The 24,654-nt window shown below is 49.8% G+C and overlaps 2 protein-coding genes across 4 annotated transcripts in view; one reads left to right on the top strand and one right to left on the bottom strand.

Moving 5' to 3' along the window:
* The window catches only part of SMC1B (structural maintenance of chromosomes 1B), a 57,981-nt gene extending 38,652 nt beyond the window's left edge, over positions 1 to 19,329 (top strand). Inside the window, exons 18-25 of one of the 2 annotated variants that reach the window (XM_080660959.1) lie at positions 6,190 to 6,343; positions 9,934 to 10,032; positions 11,361 to 11,517; positions 11,973 to 12,127; positions 13,143 to 13,294; positions 15,426 to 15,495; positions 17,962 to 18,072; positions 19,204 to 19,329. In XM_080660959.1, the coding sequence (XP_080517085.1) occupies positions 6,190 to 6,343; positions 9,934 to 10,032; positions 11,361 to 11,517; positions 11,973 to 12,127; positions 13,143 to 13,294; positions 15,426 to 15,495; positions 17,962 to 18,072; positions 19,204 to 19,305 (1,000 nt within the window). In that variant the 3' untranslated portion in view covers positions 19,306 to 19,329. The remainder of the gene's footprint in view (positions 1 to 6,189; positions 6,344 to 9,933; positions 10,033 to 11,360; positions 11,518 to 11,972; positions 12,128 to 13,142; positions 13,295 to 15,425; positions 15,496 to 17,961; positions 18,073 to 19,203) is intronic. The other variant, XM_080660960.1, reaches the window with a different exon arrangement.
* Positions 18,196 to 24,654, bottom strand: part of FAM118A (family with sequence similarity 118 member A) — a 28,339-nt gene continuing 21,880 nt past the window's right edge. For both annotated transcript variants that reach the window (XM_080660964.1, XM_080660963.1), the window contains exon 9: positions 18,196 to 23,000. In XM_080660964.1, coding sequence (XP_080517090.1) covers positions 22,981 to 23,000 — 20 coding nt within the window. In that variant the 3' untranslated portion in view covers positions 18,196 to 22,980. The remainder of the gene's footprint in view (positions 23,001 to 24,654) is intronic.

Below are 24,654 nucleotides of genomic sequence, written 5' to 3'. Positions count from 1 at the left end.
GGTGATGAACTCCTTTAGCTTTTTCTTGTCTGTGAAGTTCTTTATCTGACCTTCAACTCTGAATGATAGCTTTGCTGGGTAGAGTAATCTTGGTTGTAGGTTCTTGCTATTCATCACTTTGAATATTTCTTGCCACTCCCTTCTGGCCTGCATAGTTTCTGCCAAGAAATCAGTTGACAGTCGTATGGATACTCCCTTTTAGGTAACTAACTGTTTTTCTCTTGCTGCTTTCAAGATTCTCTCTTTGTCTTTTGCCCTTGGCATTTTAATTATGATGTGTCTTGGTGTGGTCCTCTTTGGATTCATCTTGTATGGGGTTCTGTGCGCTTCCTGAACTTTTAAGTCTATTTCTTTCACCAGGTGGGGGAAGTTTTCTGTCATTATTTCTTCCAATAGGTTTTCAATATTTTGCTCTCTCTCTTCCTCTGGCACCCCAAAAATTTGGATGTTGGTACACTTAAAGTTGTCCCAGAGGCTCCTTACCCTATCTTCATATTTTTGGATTCTTTTTTCTTTTTGTTTTTCTGGTTGGGTGTTTTTTGTTTCCTCATATTTCAGATCTTTGGTTTGATTCTTGGGGTACGTTGATCTACAGTTGAGTTTCTGTATATTCTTTATTTTAGACAGTGTATGCTTAATTTCTGACTGGTCCTTTTCCATTTTTTTTGGCATTCTCATTAAGATCCTTAAAGGTCTCACTAAGTTCCTCAGAGGTTTTTAGAAGATTTTTGAGTAACCTTATAAATGTGGTTCTGAACTCTATGTCGTCCAGTAGTTTGCTTTCCTCCATTTCTTTCATTCGTGACATGTTTCTTTGTCTCCGCATTTTGGCTGCTTCCCTGTGTTGATGGAGTGGCTTTGTGTGGTAGGTGACCTGTAGGGGCCAGTAGCTCAGCCTCCCCAATCACCTAAGGTGGACACTCTTGGTACACCCCTTTGTGGGCTGAGTGCAAAGTCTTGGTGTAGTTAAGCCTTGATTGCTGTTGGTACACTGGGAGGAATTGATCTCCAGGCCAATTGGCTGTGAGGACCCGCTGTGTCTATAATGGAAGAACTGCTGTGCTGGAGACACGCTTATGGTGCAGGACTTGTTTCAGTGGGGCTTTGGTGCTCACTGAGTCTGCCTCTTGAATGTGTCACTGATGGATGTGAGGAGTTGAAATCTGGTGTCTCACACTGACCACTAGGTACACTGGCTTCTGGATCTCCAATGGGGTGCAGGTCAGCCACTGTCTGAGGCCACCCAGCAGGAGCTACAGTGAGAACTACAGTTTTCTCCTCTTTGCTTGGGGTTTGGAGGTTTTGGAGCTGTCTGACCCGGGCTGCAAGTTTGCTAGGTTAAGCTGCGATAGGGCAGGCCATTCATATGCTAAAGCCGCTGCTTGGAGCTTGGGTGGGTTTGTAGGTTGTGCGGGGCAGGGTCTCAGGGAATCACTAGGCTAGGGCATGGCAAACAGCGATGGCTGCCAGTTAGCCAGCTCTGCGTCTCCGACCACGTCCCCGTGCCCCGCGCCCCAGCACAGTAAACAATTATTCCTGCGCGCAGCTCTGCAAGCAAGCCACCCTCACTTTCCGACCTGATGGCAGACAGTCCAGCTTCTCCCCGTAGGAGTTTGGGTCCCCCGCATCTCCCCAGAAACTGGAGTTCAGAATAATCGGGAGCTTGCCTCCCTTTAGGTTGAAAAAAGCAACGCCTGCCGCCAGCCCGGATCACGCGCCTCCGTACCTCAGCTTTTCAGCGCATGTGCACGTCTCAATGCTCTTTTCTCTTTCCTTCTAGTTGTAGAACTTCCACTCAGCCAGCTTTCCCGTGGTTCTGGGTGATAGACGTTTTGTCTTTTAGTTGTAGTTTTGAAATTGTTGTGCGAGGCAGCAGTTTAGGTGTTTACCTACGCCACCATCTTGGATCCTCGCCCCATAACCAGAGTTTTAAAGATGTTTACTATGAATTTGAATTTGACATTTATTATAGGACGTTTTATTATTTGAATACGTGTCCTTTGTTACTTTTGGTCCCACATCACACCTTTCAGACATTCTAATTTAGGGAAAACCAAGAGAGATCTGAGTTGAGAGCGAGCAGTTCTTTGAGGCGGATGGAGACTTGGAGCTGCATAGAGTCCCTTAGCCTACATTCCTCTTGACCAGGGGTGGGCAAACTTTTTGACTCGAGGGCCACAATGGGTTCTTAAACTGGATCGGAGGGCCGGAACAAAAGCATGGATGGAGTGTTTGTGTGAACTAATATAAATTCAAAGTAAAGGAGCGGAGGGGAGAGCAAGAGAACCGGATAGAACAGCCGGATCCGGCCCACAGGCCGTAGTTTGCCCACGGCTGCTCTTGACATTGGTGTGTTCCTGTGGCAGAGTCTCCCTCTAGTCTGTTTGTGTGACACAGTATAACAGGTGAGGCTGTGACTACATGGCTGCATGTCCACCTCCGCCACTTAAAGACTGTGCCCTCATTTCCTCGTCACAGGAAATGGGAGGATAGAGCCTGTCTCAACAGTAGGACTAAATGAGGGATTGTTTACATGGCTGTCAGAGCAGTACCTGGCACCTGATCAGCATGTGTGTTTGCCATGATGATGACGGTAACACTTTGAATCAGGTGGCTTTGTTGCACTACCATGACATCGACTATCCTGTATGATTGACACATTATTTGAGCCAAACTGATGACAATTGCCGGAAAGTGAAATCTGAACGGATTGAGAAAATGCTCAGAAAATAGCGGTTTTACAACTTATTTTATACATTAGAATCAGAGGAGGAGGCCTAAGAGGGTTACGTAAAATTCACTGGAGGCAGATTAAGGGCGTGGGGAAAGCAAAGCAAGGAAATATCTGAGATTAATAAAAGTAAAAGGAGAGACACATACTTTTACATTGGTGGGTATAGGGCAGTTAATATTTAACATTTATAACACAGAGATGATATGTGGGCAACAAGATAACAATGAGGGGTTCTCTGGTCTCATGCTCTGGTGAGAGATTGTACCCTGAGGGGTCTGGAAAAGGGGAATATTCTGACATTCCAAGGGGGTGCTATCTTAGATGTGAAAAGACAACAGACAGGCTCATTTAAGGTAAAGATTGACTTTTGTCAAGGACGCTATAGGCCTCGGTGGTGACTACCTGCCATGATTCACTATTAGTTTGGAATTTTATGTTCAGACCGTCCTGTATGGTTACTGTAATGACAGGGGGAAGAAAAAAAAAAGCCTTTCTTTTGCTTTGCTGTGGCCTTCCACAATTTATAAAAAACACCTGGTAATTAAACTCAAGATTATTAACTCCTCTAATTCAAATAGCCCCTCTATTCAAACTGCAAGACAAGATACATTACTCTCAAGTCTACATTCTTGCATACCCCTCCTCCTTGCTGGTTTGTGTGTTTTTTTACAATTCTGGGATAATTGGTAGAAAGTTCCCTTCCCTCTTCCTCTTTAAACAAGCCTCTTTTAAACTCTTCATAACTTTTGCTCTAAGTATATTTTACAGGCTTTGAAAAAACACTAATAAGACACCTCCCTAGGACATCTGCCTGGTCTGTCTCCTGAAAAACTAACAAAGACCCACCCCCTGATATCTTCTCTATTTCAGTCCCAAATCCTCCTCCCTTCCTTGTCACCTAGCAACAGCAACCAAGCAACCTTTAAAAAGGGGAGCAGCTTTTTGTTCTTTGCTCTTGTGTTGATTGGCGATACACCTGCCCTTTCCCTTCAGAGAAAGTAAAACTTCCTTGTGTGATCCATGTCCTGCGTGGTTCAGGCTCTGGGATCTGGAGAAGGGCCTTGTGCAAATGACAGAGACGAGACAAGAAATAATAATTCGGAAATATTGGGGGCCAAGCGGGAAGCCCAACGCAAGGAGAAGGACTTCCCCTGGTGTTCAGGCCCTGCCCACCTTTTATTCAATTTTCGATACACATCTAGCCCTTAGGCGATTTCGGTAACAGACAGACTATCTTAAAGGCCAGTAAATGTTAGAAAGATTTACTCTGAGACTATTTGGTCAGGAAATTGCTTGAGCCACCATTGTCTGGACTCAACAATCGGTGCACAGCTCTGGCCCTTGCCGGGGCTCAAGGTTCACCAGCGTTCCGGGCTCCTTGTTTGCACTTCTCTGAGAGTGAAGACAATGGGTGGCTTCCCACACTTCCTCTCTGCATCTCTTCTTGGTTGTGAATTACTTCACAGCCTGCATAAAAGCCGTGAGTTACTTCAGTCTGAGTTTGTAAGGCCAGCCACGTAGGCCTCCTTGGAGGTTGTCAGGGTTAGTGTGTGGCCCCTTTTCATCCACACGAGACAGAGACAAAAAGGTTTTGTCCAAGATTCTTGATTGCAGTGAAAGTTGTTTACTCTTGATTTTTTTTTTTTCAGTTTAAACAGAACCACATATTTGTTGTCATATTCTTGAAAATCACACAATTCTTATTTCACTTTTTGGTTCTGTTTCTAGCTTCTCTTTAAAATCATACATTGTTTCAGCTGGTAAAATTCCCAAGTCCTTATTTAAGACAGAAGGCACTCCTGGCCAGCATGGCTCAGTGGATAGAGCGTGAGCCTGTGGACTGAAGGGTTCCGAGTTTGATTCCAGTCAAGGGCACATGCTCGGGTTGTGGACTCAATCCCCAGTAGGGGATGTGCAGGAGGCAGCAGATTGATGATTCTCTCTCATCATTGATGTTCCTATCTCTCTTTCCCTCTTCCTTCCTCTCTGAAATCAATAAAAAAATTTTTAAAAAGACAGAAGACATTAGTGGTGGTAGTAAAAAAGTTCAGACTGTTAGCTGTGCGGGGACTTAATTAGCAAGAGATTTCTCTCACTAAGAGACTTTCTTGGTTTGAGGTTCTAAAATGTAGAGCTTAGCCCTGGCCTGTTTGGCTCAGTGGATAGAGCATCAGCCTGAGGCCCCAAGGGTCCCAGGTTCAATTCTGGTCAAGGGCATGTACCTCAGTTGCAGGCTTCTCCCCAGCCCAGGCCCTGGTTGGGGCTCGTGCTGGAGGCAACCAATTGATGTGTTTCTGTCACATGGATGTTTCTCTCTGTCTTTCCCTCTCTCTACCACTCTTCCTAAAAATCAATGGAAAAAAATACCCTCGGGCAAGGATTAACAACAAAAAAAGAAATATCCTATATAATAAAAGGCTAATATGTAAATTGACCGAACGGCAGAACTGCTGGTTGCTATGATGTGCACTGGCCACCAGGGGGCAGACGCTCAATGCAGGAGTTGCCCCCTGGTGGTCAGTGCACTCAGCCAGAAGCTGGGCTCACGGCTGGTGAGCACAGCAGCAGTGGCGGGAGCCTCTCCCACCTCTGCAGCAGCACTAAGGATGTCTGACTGCCAGGGAGCAGGCCTAAGCCATCAGCTGGACATCCCCTGAGGGCTCCCAGACTGCGAGAGGGTGCAGGCCGAGCTGAGGGACAAACCCCCCCAAGTGCATGAATTTCGTGCACCAGGCCTCTAATTCTATATAATAAAAGGCTAATATGCAAATCGACCAAATGGCTATGATGCACACTGACCACCAGGGGGCAGACGCTCCACACAGGAGCTGCCCCCTGGTGGTCAGTGCACTCCCGCAGGAGGAACACCACTCAGCCAGAAGCCCAGCTCACGGCTGGCGAGCACAGCCACTGTGGCAGGAGCCTCTCCCACCTCCGGGGCAGCGCTAAGGATGGCCGACTGCAGACATCCCTGAGGGGTCCCGGACTGCAAGAGGGCGCAGGCCTGGCTGAGGGAATTTCGTGCACTGGGCCTCTAGTAGAGCTTATATTCAGGGGAAAATGCAGTTTGATTGGGGTGGTGAGCACACAGTATAGTTATACAGGTGATGGATTATAGAATTGTACACCCGAAACCTATGTAATTGTATTAACCACTGTCGCCCCATTAAATTCAATTAAATACATAAATAGAAATGCAGCTTAAAAATTTGTACACATTTAGAATTAAAGCAGGAAGAAACATGGTTGCTAGCCTGATTAAAGGAAGAATACTCATTATTGAATATTCTTCCTTGGATTAACTAATCACATTAGGATCAGTGGATCGCTTGAGAACTTATAGCACTCATGGAGAAAAATAATTTCATGTAAGCTTGTAACACTTTTTTCTTCTTTGGTGCCACTTTACATGATGAGTGAAATATAATCACTTTTTCATGTCTGTGTATTTGCAGGGAAGTGGGGAAAAGGCAAAAAGAAGTTGTGATCGTTCAGTCTTCTCTGGAACAGAAACGGCTAGAGAAGCATAATATGCTGCTTGATTGTAAAGTTCAAGACATTGAAATCCTTCTTCTGTTGGGGTCACTGGATGACATCATTGAAGTAGAGGTATCCTGGCCAATGGTTTTTAAATGAGTACATTGTGTCGAACTTACTGTCATGCCCTGTGCTGCTTAGTACAGTGGTTGGCAAACTGCGGCTCGCAAACCACATGCGGCTCTTTGGCCCCTTGTGTGTGGCTCTTCCACAAAATACCACGGCCTGGGCGAGTCTATTTTGAAGAAGTGGCGTTAGAAGAAGTTTAAGTTTAAAAAATTTGGCTCTCAAAAGAAATTTCAATTGTTGTACTGTTGATATTTGGCTCTGGTGACGAATGAGTTTGCCGACCACTGGCGTAGTGGATCCCAGCTCTGCGGACTGTCCCTGTGATCTAAAGCCCCTTTGCAGGCAGGGAAGACCTCCTCCTTCTAGGACAGAGAGAACAATTGGTCGTTACTCCCAGGACCAGGAATTTTGTGCAGTTCTCTCCTGTCCCTTGCTCATCCAGGCGCTTTTAGGCCACAGGATGGACCCGAGTTTCTGACCTGTATAGAGATTCCCAAGAGAAATCGGAGTTAAAGCTGATGGAGTTCGGGGCATTTGGGGAGGTGCCACGGGGGCTGCAGGCAGCACGCAGGCCCCCGGCAGGGGCAGTTCCCTGCACTCGGCAGCATTGCATGTGCACCTTCACCAACAGCTCAAGGTGGTTCTCACAAGAACATGCCTCACTGAGTCCATGCACGTAGTGAGAGGGCAGGGGAAGCAAGAATGGACCCCCAAGGAATCAGAAGGTAAAGCAAGGTCTGCTAATGGACATGGGTTTGCTTTCTTCTCACTGCATTTGAATCACTCTACTCTAGGTCCATTGGAAGTATGCACCCTTAGGTCTGTCTCCCATGTTAGGAAAGATATGACTGTGTAGTTCAGAAAGACTATCTTAATATTAGCTAATCCAGAAGATGCTGAAAATAGTTATTTGTTTTGCCTCTTAAGTCATCTCTGAGTTCTTACTGTGTTAGTGAACCACTTCTCTGCTCTGCTTTCTACATCCCTCCCCTTCTGCTCTGTCCGTTCGGTTCCATCCAGCCTTCCGCTCCACAAGAGGCCTCCATCCTTTGGAATCTTCCGAATGAAGCATCTATAAAACCATACTTCTCTTGCTAATATTGACCACTTCTTACAGCCTAAATCTGATGTGCTAATATACTCTGAGAGTCTTTTTTTCTCTCTTTTAGCAGAGATCACATTTTAGGCAGGAGGTCAGGAAAGGAGAAGACAGTTTCTGGCCACAAATGACATAAACCCACTTCAAATGGCTTGGGGGTGGGGGAGTAAATGGATAGGGCCAGAGTGGAGGTGGTCTCATGCATGACTCAGTCCAGGAATTTGAACACTCTGGCTTGGCATCTGTTGGCTTTATTCTCTCAGGTCAGCTTTCCCCAGAGGCCGCAGCTGTGTCCACGAGCTTTGACCAGAGGGAAGGAGGCTTCCTGACCTCAGAACAAGTCCTGGGGAGGAACTCTGGCTCCTTGTGGGTCATGTGTCCACTCATGGGGGCAGAGAGGGAAGGGATGGGTCCGCTCACAGAAGCAGATGGGAAGCAGTAGGAAGTCTGTTTAAAGGCAGTGTCATTAGAAGAGGTACGTTACGGAGCAGGAGAGGAGGAAGCAGACTTAGTGACTGACTTCTGAGTGAGCGCTGTGGGTCCTGCTGCTCTTTCAGGTGGCAAACCCCCACTCATTCTGCACCTTGCCCGCCAGGAGTGTGGCGTTATTTACTGATGTCTTAGCTTGAACCACTGTGATGTTCATGAGGGGTATTTCAGAGCAGGGGTGAAGACCTTAAGCTGGACTAATACTGAATTATTATCTAAAAAGGAAAAGGGGTAGTTTTGTTCCACTTCGTGCTGGTCAAGCCACACTGGAGCTTGCGTTCACTTGCTAAAGCATGATGCTTTTTAAGAGTAACATGACCAGGAGAGCGAAGAGGCCCAGGCCCTCCAGTGGAACGTCTGCCCACAGAAGCAGGATCACACGGGCTGTGCTGGAGGCCAGAGTCCGGTTTCTGCAGCTGGGAAACACTCTCTACTGGAAAGATGGGCGGCCTGTCAGGCGAGTCCCTGATTACAGTGTCATCAGCACATCTAGGAGTGGCATGTAATGGAGACGCTGCACAGGTATTCTGTAGAGCCCAGGACAGCGAAGGCATGCAGCATAAACCGTCTCTCCAGAGGGTGAGCAAGGAGCCCTGGGTAGGAGTAACTGTCTTGTACAGTAGTGAGGTAGAACCTGAGGTTGCCCTTTCCCCGGAGGAGTTCAGACAGAGCGAGTTGCCTGCACCTGCCAGGGTTCTCACAGAAGATGCTTGTGCTGTGCGGAGCCCACACCAGATCACTGGTTCCCAGGTCCTTCTGGGAGCATAAAGCAGCCGGATCTTGTTGCGCAGGGGCCTGCCGTTGTCAGGGCTCCCGGTGAGGCTCACTGCGCTGGCCCTATGACCAGGGTTTGCGTAGCCAGTCACCAGATGACTCATGGAAGTTGAATACAAAATTCAATGTCAAGTTAGGTAATGGGATGGAGAGACTCAGGGATTCAGCATCACGTTTGTATTCAGGTCCAACTTCTATGTGAACTATTTTAACATATTACCTAAAATGTAGGTATAATTCCCAAAATAGTCTCATCTGTTTTTCAGAGAATATCTAGAAAAAAATGGTGACAAAGGTCTTCTCTCTTAATTTGTGAGTCTTCGTGTTTGGCGTCAGCATTACACGAACAGGAAGCCTGCAGCTGGATAAGTGCTCCTTTATGTGTTCCTTCTTTTCTCTCCTTCCTTCCTTCCTCCCTTCCTTCCTTCCTTCCTTCCTCCCTCCCTCCCTCCCTCCCTCCCTCCCTCCCTTCCTTCCTTCCTTCCTTCTTTTCTCTCCTTCCTTCCTTCCTTCCTTCCTTCCTTCCTTCCTTCCTCCCTTCTTTCCTTCCTTCCTTCCTTCCTTCTTTTCTCTCCCTTCCTTCCTTCTTTTCTCTCCCTTCCTTCCTTCCTTCCTTCCTTCCTTCCTTCCTTCCTTCCTTCCTTCCTTCCTCCCTCCCTCCCTCCCTCCCTCCCTCCCTCCCTCCCTCCCTCCCTTCCTTCCTTCCTTCCTTCCTTCCGAGAGGAATACATATTGCCCCGGAGTAAGTGTTGCCAGGGCTTGCACGAGGCAGTCACAGTGAACACATATGCCCCAAATCCCTCCCTTCACGTTCAGGTGGGGGACAGGTTGGCACACACACAAAATGGTAAACATACAGCGCTCGTGTGTTGGGTGCAGGCTGAAAAATAAAGCAGGAAAGAGAATCGAGAGCATTGGTGGGGGGAGGTTTGTATCTTAGATGCAGAGGCTGTTGGTGGCCTAAGCAGAGGTAGTTGGTAAGTAGGTGAGTGGCGAAGTGACACAGACATCTCGGGGACAGTTGTCCAGGTGGAGGTCAGTGGGCCGGCCCTGGGTGGCTGTGCGCCTGCCCTGTGCAGCCGGAGCAGTGGTGCAGGGGGACTGGCCTCGCGGCATCGTCGAGATTCCAGCTTCCAACCTGAGTGAGAGGACGGTCAGCTGGAGGTGGGAGCGGACAGATGCGCGGAGACCGCCATTGCAGGCAACGAGGACAGGCTCCTGTGTTTTTCAGCTGGGAACGGAAGCGGAAAGTACCCAGGCCACAACGGACATCTATGAAAGAGAAGCCGCCATGGAGATAGACTACAGCTCCCTGAGAGAGGACTTGAAGGTAATCGGAAGGTTTCGTTGTCTATGGCCAACAGTATACTGAAAATTTACATAAAGCAGGATAATTGAGTCCATGGAGCATGAGTGCTGGAGGGCGGGTCTCCTAATGGTTTCTGAAGAAACCGTGGAGGCGGGTTACCTTTTAAATGTGTGACCAGCCTCTCTCACCGAGTGTTCTGTGGGACACTGCCATGAAACGCCTTGCCAAAGAAAGGTTTGTGTGGCCACCAGCTGTTTGAAAGGCCGCCCCCTCTTGGAGGCGCCCGGTGAGCACGAAAGGCTCGGAAGTCCTGCAGTGGACAGGAGTGGCCAGCGTGCCCGCACCCTGAATCTCCCGGCGGGTCCCAGGCGGTGCCCCAGTGGGTGGCGCCTGCCCCGCTGTGGAGCACGGCCCAGGGCTCAGGGCCGGCCTCGAGCTGGGCGGTCTGCGCTCAGTCACCTGTGGGCTTGTGAAAGGCGGGGGGATGTGAATGCAGGGATGCAGAGAGCAGTACCCTCCGCAGCTTTCCATTTCCTGTGTTCTCCATGTGTTTGGTCACATTTGTGGGGCTCTGGCCGTGCTGTGGCCTGTTTAGGCCATCAGAAAAAAGCGTTTGTCTTTCCATAGTCTATTTAGTGCTTCATTATTTGGAAAGTCCTTCCTACTTCATTATTGAATAAATATGTTTTTTCCTGTTTATGGTTTTAATTCATCTGAAATTGATTTTAGCGTATGGTATGAAATAATCTATTTTTTAAAAGGTACCTAAGTTAAGCAATTTACTCCGTGTTTTTCAAATCATTCTTTTCCCAATCAATTGTCACCTTTATCACATATTAATTAACGCCCTCTGAGAGGGGAAGGTGATTTCCTGGAAGGGCATGCCTGCACCACCCCTTCCCTTTCCTCCTCGCTCAACTTAGTGCTGTTGGTTGTTGGACTTCCAGCTTTGGTGACGCCCTCCAGGTGGAGGGACGCCCCCCCCCCCCCCCCCGCCCCTTGGTCCCTGTGCCGCCTGCTAGGGGCCCCACACTGCTGTAGATGCCGTGTGTGTCTGACTTCCCTGCGAGCTCCTGAGGGGCAAGTTTTTATCATTGCATCCTCGGTGTCTAATAGATGGTCAGTGTCTTTAATGAAAGAGTAAGGGAAGGTGGTAGCTCAGTTGTTGCTTTCTAGACAGATTAAGAAAATGGCGGTGAAGCACATTCCAGGAGAGCAGTGTCTCTGACACCAGCTAAAGCCAGTGAGGGCGCAGCCCACTCCGGAAGCCACACACAGGGCTCTGTGCCTGATCCCTTAGCAGCTGGGACCGCAAAGGCGTGCTGACGGTTGCTCTTCCCTGCCAACAGGCTCTGCCGTCTGATAAAGAAGTTGAGGCCCACCTCAGACTCCTTCTGCAACAAGTAGCATCGCAAGAAGAAGTCCTGTTGAGGACAGCAGCCCCAAACCTCAGAGCCTTGGAGAACCTCAAGACTGTCCGGGACAAGTTTCAGGAGTCCACAGACGGTGAACCTGGGTGTTTGGGTTTGATTTCTATAACACTTCTCAGCAATCCCACCCTGGATTGTGCATTTGTTTCTAATATATATATATATTTCTCTGTTGTCTTATATTAATGTCCTTCTAATACTGAATCACTTCTTGCTTCCCTTTTGAAAAGTGTTCTACTTTAATTAAAAAACAGGTTTATTGGTTATTTTTGAATGGGTAATATATTTTATACTAGCATAATAGGCATATTAGATACTGTATTAGAACTTGTCATTATTTTAAAATTCACCCTATCAGAAAAAGGGCTTGTCAGTTGTAAGAGCCATATTCATGGAGTTAATAATTGAGTTATTTTCCATGTAGATTTTATTCAAGACAATCAAAATCTCATTTAAAAAATAACTTATGCTTTAAAGTTGGAAAGAAGTCCTTCCCGGTCTCTGTAGTAAACAACACTGATTCTCTCTTAGCTTTTGAGGCCAGCAGAAAGGAAGCCAGAATGTGTAGGCAAGAGTTTGAACAGGTGAAAAAAAGGAGATATGATCTTTTCAGCCAGTGTTTTGAGCACATCTCAGTCTCAATTGATCAAATCTACAAGAAGCTCTGCAGAAACAACAGTGCCCAAGTATGTACCTTTTTACCCCAACATGTTCGTAAGAACTTTGTTATTGGTAGTGCTTCTCTTCTGATGGGAAACAGATAGCCACCACACTGAGTGACCCGCTGACAGGACAGTCAGCTGTGCTAGGTCCCCCGAATCTAGCATCGCCAGCCTGCACACGTCCAGATCTCTCACCCCGTTTCTCCGTCTGCAAAATGGGTGGCTTCAATCACTTCGTCTCCAAGTTCCCTTTCTTCTGGGATTGTTGTCTAGCACTGAGTTAATTTCGGAGAACTGCCAGTGGTCTCTGAAGTGTAGGCTGGCAGGCTAATGTGGAGGATCTTGGTAAATGGTTGATCTGGGCTTAGGAAGCTGACTGAGTAACAAAGGGAAGAACGAAAGGCCGATCAAATCCAGATATGTCCACTGTAATGGTGGTTCCTGCTATAAGCACTCCTTCTGTTGTCAAAATCCACAGCAAATACTATGGAGCTGAATGTGGAGTAAAGATGTAGATTGGGTCTTAGGTATCTGCTCTTACTCTTACGATGTTCCTTTATGCCTGAGAGCTGATCCTAGGGCAGATATTTAGAATTCCAACCAGAAACCATTTACTTAGTTTCAGTAAAGTAGGACTATAAAAGTCCCATTAACTCTGAGGGCAGGATTCATCTCCGAGTCCACAGTACATGGCCCCAAAATGGGTGTTCCATAAACAGTTAACGAACGGACCCCCGAGTGATCTGAATGGAGACTATTTAAAGGCTGTGGCATGTGCTGCTGTGGCTTGAACGGCAGTGTGTGGAAGGCCTGGTCTTCATGTATGTTAGAATGCTTTCCCTCTTCTCCCACCCAGACAACCCTGTTGCCTGTGACTGCATGTAGAGCTAAATACATTATTTACAGGCATTGATATCTTTCCCAAAAATGGAGGAAAACCTAACCAATAAAATACTTTGCAGCTAAGCCTGTTGCAAATCCAAGTTAAAATTTACTAATTGCTTTTCTGGTTTTGCTAAATAAGTAACATGTGTTTCAGGCATTTCTTAGCCCAGAGAACCCGGAAGAGCCTTACTTGGAGGGAATTGGCTATAACTGTGTGGCCCCAGGCAAACGGTTCATGCCGATGGACAACTTGTCAGGGGGAGAGAAATGTGTGGCAGCTTTGGCGCTCCTGTTCGCTGTGCACAGGTAAGGTCACCGGGAGCTGTGGGGCTTCTGCATCAGCACAGAAACCAAATGGACCCACAGCAGGCACGTCTCACCGCATGCCTTGTTTATTTGATTCGTGTTAGCCTTTGCGTTTGACATGCTTGTCCTACAGAATCCTGCTAATTGCTTGTCTTTAGTTGTGTTTAGCAGTATGTGAATACAAAACTGTTCTCTCCAGCCAGACGATTCAGATGATGTTTTACGTCTATAACAATTTAGACAGAAAATCTAAGAGAAAATTCAGATTTTTATTAAATTTTTATTATCAGTAGCTTGATATTTTAGATTTATAGAAAGAAGAAAAATAAATATTTGGAATGGCCAGATGTGATATCACAATTGCAAGAAAAACAGTAACAAACCCCAAACAAAAACACGCAACTTGTATATTATTTTCCTAGTCCACATTTGGAGATCGGCTGTTTAGTAAAGAATGTTAAGCAAAGTGTATCTCCTGAAAAAAATGTTTCACCTCTCATTTCCACTGATGGTGGTGGCACTGTTTATAAAATCAATCAAGGAAAAGTTAGCTGACAGGAAGGCAGCATCCAGAGCACTAGGTGAAGATCTCAGGAGACGATGCTGCCTCTATTCTCATGTCAGAAGAATGGCATGACAGTTCTACAGCTGGTTTTTTGTTTTTTAAATATATTTTATTGATATTTCACAGAGAGGAAGGGAGAGGGATAGAGAGCTAGAAACATCGATGAGAGAGAAACATTGATCAGCTGCCTCCTGCACACCTCCCACTGAGGATGTGCCCGCAACCAAGGTACATGCCCTTGACCGGAATCAAACCCGGGACCTTTCAGTCCGCAGGCCGACGCTCTATCCACTGAGCCAAACCAGTTTCGGCTCTACAGCTGGTTTTTATTGATCTTAAGAAGGAGAAGGAATAGGCCATTACAGGAAAGAAATGCCATTAATGCAGGGGGCTTAGGGAAAGCCGAGCAGGGCCTAACGGGCGCTTGTGTTGAGTAAATCTTGCCAGAATAAGATGATGTCTAGGTATCACCCCACCCACTTGTTCAGCAGATAAGCATCATATATTTACTGTGCCAGCTGGTGAGGCATTGGAGAGAGAGCAGAGAACAAAGCAAAATCCGTCTCAAAGATACTTCATTCTAGGTGGGGAAGACAGATGATAAATAAGGTGGATTAACAATTGAATTCTCTAATGTGGAGACTGACAAAATAGCAAATGCTGTAGGGAGAAAAATTAAAGCAAGGAATGGAGATAGTGGTGGGGAAGGGTTTGCAATATTAAAGAGAGTCATCCGGGAAGGGCTCTTTGAGAAGTAACAACTGAGCAAAGATCTAAAGGAATTAGGGGAGCAAGAATGTTGTAGACATAACGGTCAGCAAGTGCAAAGGCCCTATATGGCCAGAGTGAGCCTGGCATCTGTAGGGACTCTGCAGCAGCGGCAGGCACGGGTTAGGGAGCTATTGAGGGTCCAGGGTGAGAGCAGAGACAAGCATGGGGCATGGAGGAGTCAGGATGGCTCCAGGGGTTCTGGCCTAATCAGCTGGAGTGATGACAGCTGCCATTGACTGAGGACAGGGACACCACAGAAGGGATTAGGTTTGGACGGGCAGGTGAGTTTGATTGTGGATGAGTTTGAGCTATTTATTAGACACCCATGTGGAATTGCTGAGTAAGCTGTTAAATGTGTGAAGTGACAGTTCAGGAGATCAGAACTCTCAGAAGTGTGGGAGCCATCACACGTGGGTGTCATTTACAACTCTGGGATCAGGTGAAACCACCAAGGAGCTAATCAGGTAGAGGAGAGCTCTGAGCACTGAGCCCCATGGGCCCCGCAGTGTTCAATGGGGAGACCAGGAGTTGGCAGACCAGACTGGGAAGGAGCAGTAAGGGGGAGGGGAGGGGACCCTGTCACCCTTGACATCAGAGGAACAGGTGAGAGCACCGCCCCAGGTACTACCTGCAAAGGACACTTGGAACACGGACAGAATTGATCATTGGGTTTAGCAACATACAGTCATTGGTGACCTGCACAAAAGCATCCAAAAGGGTATGTCTGCATATGGTTAATCCTTCTCCAAGTCTTTGTCAAACAAATGGGAAGTGGTAACTTGTCGTTTTTTCCAGTTTTCGGCCTGCTCCGTTCTTTGTTCTGGATGAAGTGGATGCAGCCCTGGACAATACTAACATTGGCAAAGTAAGTTTCTTTCTGCTTTTCATTGCCAACGGGATGCCTATAATTCAGTATACCCTGAGCAGAACTTGTTTGATAACTGTTGGTTAAAAATCAAATATAAATTCAGTATCTTACAAACAACATGGTTCAAGGGAGTTTCATTCAAGGTTTAGGGGAGCCTCAGAGTTGTTGGGGAGTCTGCATGGAGTCGAGGGAGGATTACGGTGCTGGCCTCTCTCCTCATCTAGAGGTTGGGACATGAGGGTCACTAACAGACCCCCTGGCAAACAGGACCAAATTAGTTGTTTAATGAAGTCCCGAACTAACACCTCTAACTAAAATTTCAGAAGAATTGAAGTTCAAACTGTGCCCCTCCCATTATACGTACGAACATTTGTCCAGCTGCTGCACGTGTGCAGGATCCTGTTTTCGGTGTTTAAGACAATGAGGGGACAAAGGAACAGCTGGCTCTTGAGAGTCCAGTCTCAGTCAGCCTGGAAGATCAGTGCACAGACACACAAGCCACCTGGAAGGGGCTCTCGGGCCACACATCTTGACTTTTTGACATGAGAATCGTTCCACCCTGGAAGCATGGCCCAAGGCCAGAGGCACATACCGGCAGGACCCATCACTCGCAGGGGAGGGGTCCCTCTGGCCTGCAGACTCCTTCCTGCAGAGGAAACCCACTTCTGAGGGTGCACGGACTAGACTTCTGCTGCCGATTCCAGGCACGCCCTCCCTCCAGCAACGGCTGGGCTTGGCTTTACAGCCGCTGACTGACCGGGAGGCTGCCCGGGTCCTGCGACCGATGTTTCTCATTAGTAACTGGCAAACTGGCGCCCTGGTTTACACCTTAGTCTTGTGAGCTTGGTTGATGAGCCCCCTTTGCGAGATGCATTTAACATTGGGGTGCTATTCAGGTGCTGAGTCTCTGAAGCTGACCTCCCACTTCTCCTCGGAGTCTGTGAAAGGCTCGGGAGTTGGGACTTTCAGGAGCTGCAGCCTGAGGCACCTTCGGATGGCATGAGGTTGCCTCTCAGCATTTCCCAAGGGACACTCGTCTCACCCACGTCTCTGGGAGCCTGCTCTCTGAACACGTCACAGTGGACATAGGACAGCACAGCCTCAGCCCCACAAACTGGTCCCCGAACCTTGTAGAGGACAGGCAAGAGCCACATTCTGACCTGCCAGACTTTCGGCTGGAAGCAGGCTAGGAACAAAAGAACACCTCGAATGCCAGCCAGTCTGCACCAGCTTCCTGGACTCCGGCCTGACTCAGGAGAGAGTCGCCCCTTTGGTGAATTTGGGCACTTCGTATCCCTGCTCTTTGTTGCAGAGGAGGGGGGGACATCTTACTTTGGTGGACTGCATCTTCTCTCGGTGGCATTTAGGATGGCCATATCTTCTGGCAAAATCAGATGTAGTCATGGCATCTCCGGGTACTCGGTCTTACTTGAGAACTGTCATCACCTCTCCTGTGTATTAAAAGCCTCTTCGCTCCGTTTCCCGTAGAGATGTGCGCTCCTGGCACCCCACTGCACACTGGGGGAGCGGTCTTGTAGGGTGAACAGCTAAGCAGCAGCTCCAGCACTACTTGTGATCAGGGCGCCCACCCCGTACCCGGCAACTCTCCAGGCAACATGCACGCCCTCCGTCTTTGCATCCGACCTCCTCTCCCAGTCCAGTCAGTATCCGGGACTTCAGTCCTGCGTCGTAATGACTGCTGCTGCCTCTAAAGTTAGCGTTCCTTCTCTGAGTCAGAGCAGTTTCCCTCCGCACAGGATTCAGCTCCCTAGTGACTCAGTCCTTCCCTGAAGCTCGCCATTCCTGCCTCCAGCGCTGCGTCCTTAGTATTGTCCTTAGGATGGCGGGTCAGCCAGGACCAGTACATCCGGAGAAGACCCATTCCAGGCCCGGGGAGAGCCAGGGAGCTGCAAGCGTCTCAGTGAGCTGTGGCTTGAGTCTCAGGTCACCATTCTCCAGGCTCTGAGCAGGTGCTAAGACCACTTCTGTGCAGACTGTTCTGTTCTCAGTCCTGGGAAGTGACCTTCCTGAAGACCCACCTCCAGCCTGATGACTGGGCTATGAATACATGTCATTGCCATGGTTTCCCCCTTCAGGCTTTGAGTTGACAAAATAGGAAGTTGGAAGGTTAAATACCAGCCCTTCTTCACCCTCATAAAATATCTGAGTGGTAGTTTTTATACTGTTATAAAGACTATTTATACCGTATCGTAGATAAGGTAGAGTTTTATCCTTAAAAATATCCTTGAAGTTTTAGATCATAGATTTAATGAGGTACCTTTCCTAACCCCTTATTTTAGAATCTGAGCTATTTCTGTGGCTGTAGTGGGTTTACCAAATTACCCGGGAGGCCGGTAAGTTCCTGTCACCTAAAATGGGCAAACAGACCTCAGGATCACTATCTCCCGGGCCCAGAAACGAGGCCCTCCTTGCTGGTGACGTGTGCTGTTTCCTCCCTCCCAGGTAGCGAGTTACATCAAAGAGCAAACTCAGGACCAGTTTCAGATGATCATCATCTCCCTCAAAGAGGAGTTCTACGCCAAGGCTGACGCCCTGATCGGCATCTACCCGGAGGTAACGATGAGCACACCGCCCCGTTCTCCTTCCTGGGCACGAGCCACTGCTGAGTTCTGCACGGAGAGCTCAGGCTTACATTCCTGTTCGATGAAATAAGATTTAAAAGTAACTATTCAGGTGTTTTTCTGTGACTGTACAAAGAGATTTAAGATCTGAAAAAGCAAATAGAAAATTACAGAATTTCCTTTATAAAATAATAGTACGTATTTACACAAAGTAAGCGGTGACGTTATATTCTTATTTCTGTAATGTTTGAAGGTTTTAGGCAAAAGTAAATGCATTGTGGGAGAACTAACAAGGAACCATTTATCTCCAAAAAGTACCAGAGGGAAGAACAGATTGACGGAAAGTTCCAAGTTGTATAGTAACTTGTAGAATGTGAACACATCTTTCTTAAGCCATTCAGAATACTCGAGGTAATGGAGTATTTCTGGTCATTCCATTTCTGGACAGTGAGTTGCTAAGCTAAAAGTAGTTTCCCTTCCTGTGCCTGCAAATTTTGGGGGGACCCCTGGAGACAGGCTGCAGCGGAGAAATGAATTCTCCCGCGGTGTAAGGGAGGAAAGCCATCGGAACAGTCGCCGGCCCATCCCAGGGGCTCTGCTGGGCCTGAGTCAGCCTGGCAGGACAGAGACCAGCAGAGCATCGCGGCTGAGGCCCCACAGGCTGGCTAGCACTTGGGCTCCTCTCCCCCCTGGTCTTAGGCTGACGTGAGGGAAGGGCAGGGGGCTGGGGGAGGGGAGCAGAGGTGGAAGGTGACCAGGAGTGTGGTGACCAGGCCAGGTTTGCTCTGCAGATCACATAGGTGCCTTTCATCAAGGGCAGGGAAGGGGGGAATTAGACAAGGAAGACCTGTGGCCAGTGTTCAGAGCTTTCCCTGCATCTCAGTAGCTCACACAGTCCATTTGCCAGAGCCACATTTTGGCGTGGCACATCCTGATAGCCCGTACCAGGTAACACAGAAAATGAGCTAAGAAAGCCGATGTAAATGCAGGCCAGTGACACCTTCTGAGGCAGCAACATCTCCTTTGAAATGCAAATCCACATTCACTACTGGCTCTTGTTTTAGGCTTAATAGCACCTTTTTCCTACGTAGAAGGACTAACTTCTGTCTGCTCTCCATTTCAGCAAGATGACTACATGTTCAGCCGAGTTCTGACTTTAGATCTCTCTCAGTACCCCGACACGGAAGGCGAAGAGGGCAACAGAAGACAGGGAGAGCCCCGCTAGGGTCCGAGTGCCCGGCGCAGCTGCTGGCTCTCCGTTAGCTGTGGCCAGGTCATCACTGCTCAGTTCTCACTCTCGGGTCCAAACTGTGAGGAACCAACTTCCGGAGCCAGCCAGCCTGGGTGCCGCCTGAGAAAGCTGACCGCTACCGGCGAAGGTGCTGCTGCCCACAGCCGTTAGGAGTGTTCGGCCCCGTTCCCGTTCCTGTTCCCGTTCCCGTTCCCGTAGGGAAGGTTTCCTGGGGGAGTTAGCTTTGAACAATTAAAAAAAAGGTACAGTTTTGTTCCCATAGTTTCAAGTTCCATTTTGAAACCCAGCCAGAAAGATTTTGAATTTTACATCCTCTTCCCTCTGGTCTTGCCTTGTCTATTTAAGGAACGTTTAAAGGATAGTCTTGGTTTCTGGATATTCTAATTGTAGGGTGTTGAACCTGGATTTTGAGAAATTATTTCAGAGGAACTGATGTCAGTATGAAAATATCAATAAAAATATTCTAATTTCAAATGTTTCCAATTTATAATTTTATAAACAAAAAAATTTTAAGGTGGAAATGAATTATGTCTGCTTCAGTGCAATCTGCATCTTCCTAAGTGTCATTTCTGTTAAGAGGGAAATGAACAGACTTCCCCAAGTAACAACGGACTCTCCACTTCGGTGCCTCGTTCCGGGTGGGAAAGAAGGTGCAGCGTTGTCAGCCGACTGTTTCCATCGCGGGACGGAACAGCATGCGGAGGTGCTGCCGGTCTAGGAGACCGCGGGGGCCCAGTGCCACCGAGGAGGGGCTCCTGAAGGAGCGGACTCGCTTCCGAACCACACTCACCGCGTGTAAACGGGACGCACTGGGCACCGTGAAGTCACAGCCTTGCCCCTGCTCACAGCTCCCCTGAACCGTGGAGAGCAGGGCCGCTCCCGTGAACCGTGGAGAGCAGGGCCGCTCCCCTGAACCGTGGAGAGCGGGGGCCGCTCCCGTGAACCATGGCGAGCAGGGGCCGCTCCCCTGAACCGTGGAGAGCAGGGCCGCTCCCCTGAACCGTGGAGAGCAGGGCCGCTCCCGTGAACCGTGGAGAGCAGGGGCCGCTCCCGTGAACCGTGGAGAGCAGGGCCGCTCCCCTGAACCGTGGAGAGCAGGGCCGCTCCCCTGAACCGTGGAGAGCAGGGCCGCTCCCGTGAACCGTGGAGAGCAGGGCCGCTCCCGTGAACCGTGGAGAGCAGGGCCGCTCCCGTGAACCGTGGAGAGCAGGGCCGCTCCCCTGAACCGTGGAGAGCAGGGCCGCTCCCGTGAACCGTGGGGAGCAGGGGCCGCTCCCGTGAACCGTGGAGAGCAGGGGCCGCTCCCGTGAACCGTGGGGAGCAGGGGCCGGTCGGTCTCCCGGTTCCTTGTTTCCGTGCCGGCAGTCGCACTCAGTCTCCGACTTCCTGTCTTGAAAGACATCAGCTTAACACTGTAACGTCCCTCCAGTGCCACCTGAGCCGTGTCCCTTCCTCTTCCTGGGCTGCCTGTTCTCCTAACTTGGGCGCAGGAGGCAGCCCTAAGGCAGCACCCTCGCATCCCTGAAACTACCTTCTATGCAAACCACCGAGCAGCAGGAAGCGGGTTGGAACGCCACACTCCAAAAACAAGCTGGGAACCTGGTCAAAACAACCGCTAGTTTACACACGTCACACGGTACGAACTACACAGGTATCAGCACACATGGCCCTTTATCTTGGCAATGCCCAGAAGTCGGCTGTGTAGCGGGCGTCGCCGGGTCCAGTGGGGAAGGGCAGCAGGGCGCTGGCGGTGCCGGGCTGGCGGGCTCACGGTGTCTGCGAGTTGGCACGTCTCCGTGCGGCTCAGTCCCGCTGCGCAGTTCACCTACTTCACCAGCAGGTCAGCGACCTTCTTTATGGCCGGAGAGCAGGTAGTGCAGGCTTCGGCGAGGCAGCAAAGAGGCTGTTAGGTAGGTGCCCGTATAACTATTTGAAATACCACCGTTTAAAAATGTCAGAACATTGGAGCTGCAGTAACCAACGGCCAGGCTGTCCCCTGACCCAGTTTCTCAAGGACAGAGCCGTACATACACAAAGCCGGTGCGCTCAAACTTCCTCACTCATCCATCCGTCACGTCGCTTTAAGTCTGCATTTTAAACAAGTGTTACGGGAACTGCCTACCGACAGGCTCACTCCTCGCAGCAAGGCCTCCGCCCGGCGTGGCACTCAGAGCTGGTCCTGGGCGGGCCCTGCCACACTCTCCCAGGCTTCCCTCCTTCCACGGCCCTCCCTGCTGTGACGTGGCCATACCCGTGCCTGCCCAACCTTCAGACACATCATCCCTGATCGCACTTTCACGAGTCCTTAAAAAAACTGTCTAATGTTTGCTTTTCAAACACTAAACACGTTCAAGTAATCACCTGATTTCACAGTTGAGTGGCAACTCCCGGTGAAAACCCTCGTTAAATAACGAGCCTGGTCAGAACTGGAGGAGGCTGAGCAGAGTGAAGTTAAAACTGACCAGAGGAGCAGGGATGTGCTTCACACTTTGGAAAGCAGACGGGCTTCCGCAGGTGCAGCTTCCCTCTGCCCAACACCCCAACCTTGTGAGTCTAGTTCTTTGTGCCTGAGGGGCTCAGCGCCCTCAGTGGGGAGTGTCAGTGCTTGGCAAGGAAGTCACATGAGAGTAGGCAGCCTCTAAAACAGACCAACAGGGCCTTTGCCGCAGTCACAGGGCAACCACCCACCGCCCCCTCTGCCTGCCTGCCTCACGCGGTGCCCCGTCACGTGCCATGGCGGAGAAGGTTGGGAGGAGAGACTTGGAAAGCTTGGGATTGATACTCTAACTGCAAGTTTAAAACCTGCTCTGCTCCACGTGTAACTTCTCATCAGCCTCAAGGCGGACTTGCACCACCCTGTACGGCACGGCTGACAAGCCCCTCTGCCCTGGCCAGGCTGCTCAATGGTTAGAGCACCAGCCCGTGCACCAGAAGGTTGCGGGTTCAGTCCCTATTAAGCGCACTTACGGGAGGCAAGTCGCTGTTCTCCCCGCCCCCCTCGCACTCTATAAAAAAGAAGAGGCCCTCTGGTTCTTCGCGATGATGCTCTGACGCTCAGGGATAGGCCTGCCGATCTTCGGAACTAAGTCACTGAAATTACGGCGTTCCAAAGAAGCCCTTTGGTCCAGGCATTCTTTTAAGACGTCACTCTCACTGGCAGAGTCCACACCTCGAATATTCTTTACTATTTAACAACGTAACAAACATACCTTAAAAGTTTCCTCTACGGTAACAGATGTTTCCACATGAAAATTATAAAACTTAAGAGTCTAGTTTCTTATTTTCTCTTTGGCAACTTCTGTTGCTTGTGGTCTCCACTGTGCCCTTTATTAGAAAAGCCACCTGACCCAGGGCGTGCCGGGGAGCCCGGGGCACAGGCACCGCCCTTCCCGCCACCGGCCCTGAGGTAGTTGTCCACCATCCTCACGGAGGACACCTGAGGTGTGCGCTTCACCCGAGCAGTTAGACACACAGTGGGACTGTCGCCCAGCCTCCGCGGGCCACACCCCACAGGGCTCTCTTGGGGTACATGACGGTTAGAAGTGAGAGGTCCATGTGAGTTCTCGAACATTCCTCATCATCCAGGTACGGCACTGTGGTCACAGAAGGCTGGTTTTCAAGTTGCAGGTTTGGTTGGTTTTAAAGATTTCAAGATGCGCCAGCATCGTCTGTTTAAACAGAAAGGAATACAAGATGTGAGGTTCAGCTCGGGAAAGGCCTTGCCGTCCGATTCCTATTCCGGGAAACTTTTAGTGTTACTTATGCGCTGAAGACTGAGAAAATGCCTCCGTCTTGGGGGAACAGCAGCCACTGCCCAGAAACGCGTTGTGGGTTCAGTGCCCCCGGGCACTGGGTCCTGTGAGAGCTGTGCACCTGCCCGTGAACGGGGTGCTCTTCCTTTCTTAGGGGCAGAGGCGGTGTCAGCACATGTGATGGCGGCTCCCCCTCGGCTCTCCCGCCTGCGCAGGCGGCCAGCAGGGCCGACATGAACCTCGGCCGCACCCACACGCAGGGCAGGGCCAGCTTGCTGCGAGAGACCAAGGCCGTCGGGCAGAAGCTGCTGGGAGAAGCAGGCGGTGGGAGAAGCAGGCGGTGGGCGCTGCGGCTCACGCCCTGCTCCACCAGCAGAAAGCCCTGCGCCGCCGCCCCGCTCCGAGGCCCCCCGGGGAGCAAGGCTGGGTGTGCGCAGCAGCAGCAGCGGCCCACGGCCCAGCGAGACCACCACCTGGGCCGGCCTCTCACACATCTGCGGCCCGAAGACACCGTAGGAAAGAAACTGGCCCCGAGGAAACGCCTCGAAGACACTAGTCGTTTGTTTCTATTTAGTTGCACGTGTCTCCACTGGCTGAATTCACAGCCCATGAGACCGCCAAGAATTTTATCCGGAATACTCTCACAGTCGGCTCCCCGCCAGCGACCGCACGGTGAGGCTCTCCGTGCCCTGAACTTGTACACAATCGGGGAGGCCGTGGGAGCCGCTGCCCCTCCACGAGCTCCCAGCGCCTCCTCTTCACCCCCCGCGGGACCAAGACCGTCCCTCTCCAGCCACCCGTCCTAACCGGCCACCACTCACTCCGCAAGCAGCCAATGTGAACACAGCCGCACCCGTCGCCTTTCTCGATTGAGTGCTGTTTGCGTTCGTTATGGACCTTTTATCTACAACAGACCACTCAGCAGTACTCGGTCCTCGGGGCGTAGAGGGAAACACAGTATCACAGGGTGGCTCACACATACCCCGAGGAATGAGTTCACATGTTAAATAAGTCGGCAACTGACACGGCACATGCTTCAGAGCTCCAGAAACTCGTGGTGGGTTACTATGTCGTGTTTAAGAGTATTTTACTGAAGTTTTCTTATAAAGTAACTAGTGACCCGGTGCACGAAATTCGTGCACATTAAAAGGGGATTAATTAGAGGGAATAATTTAATATTGCTATTTGCCCTTTCTCTATAATAGAAGTATCAGAGATGAAAAAAATTAGTAAAATGTATATGAAAACCTTCCTCCTGTCAGAGTCTGGGGCTCACCACGACGGGACCTAGAGTCAAGTCCCTGCCCACCCACATGCACCTCAAAATCTTATGAGACCCAGACCCGGCCGGCCCCCCCACATTGGGCTAGGTCCAGACCCGGCCAGTCTCACCCATGTCAAGCCCCGCCAGGCAGGGGGCATAGCCTCAGGTCCCCTGGCCCGGCACCAGGATGGGGGGCGTGGCCTGAGGTCCCCCAGCCCAGACTGGGGCGGGGGATGTGCCTTGAAGTCCTCCGTCAAGCCCCACCAGGTCGGGGACATGGCCTGAGATCCCCTGTCAAGCCCCGCT

Source organism: Plecotus auritus (assembly GCF_963455305.1).
Source record: "Plecotus auritus genome assembly, chromosome: 3".
Lineage (NCBI taxonomy): Eukaryota > Metazoa > Chordata > Mammalia > Chiroptera > Vespertilionidae > Plecotus > Plecotus auritus.
The sequence above is the reverse complement of the archived record's forward strand: the minus strand, read 5'-3'. Positions and strand labels throughout refer to the sequence as shown.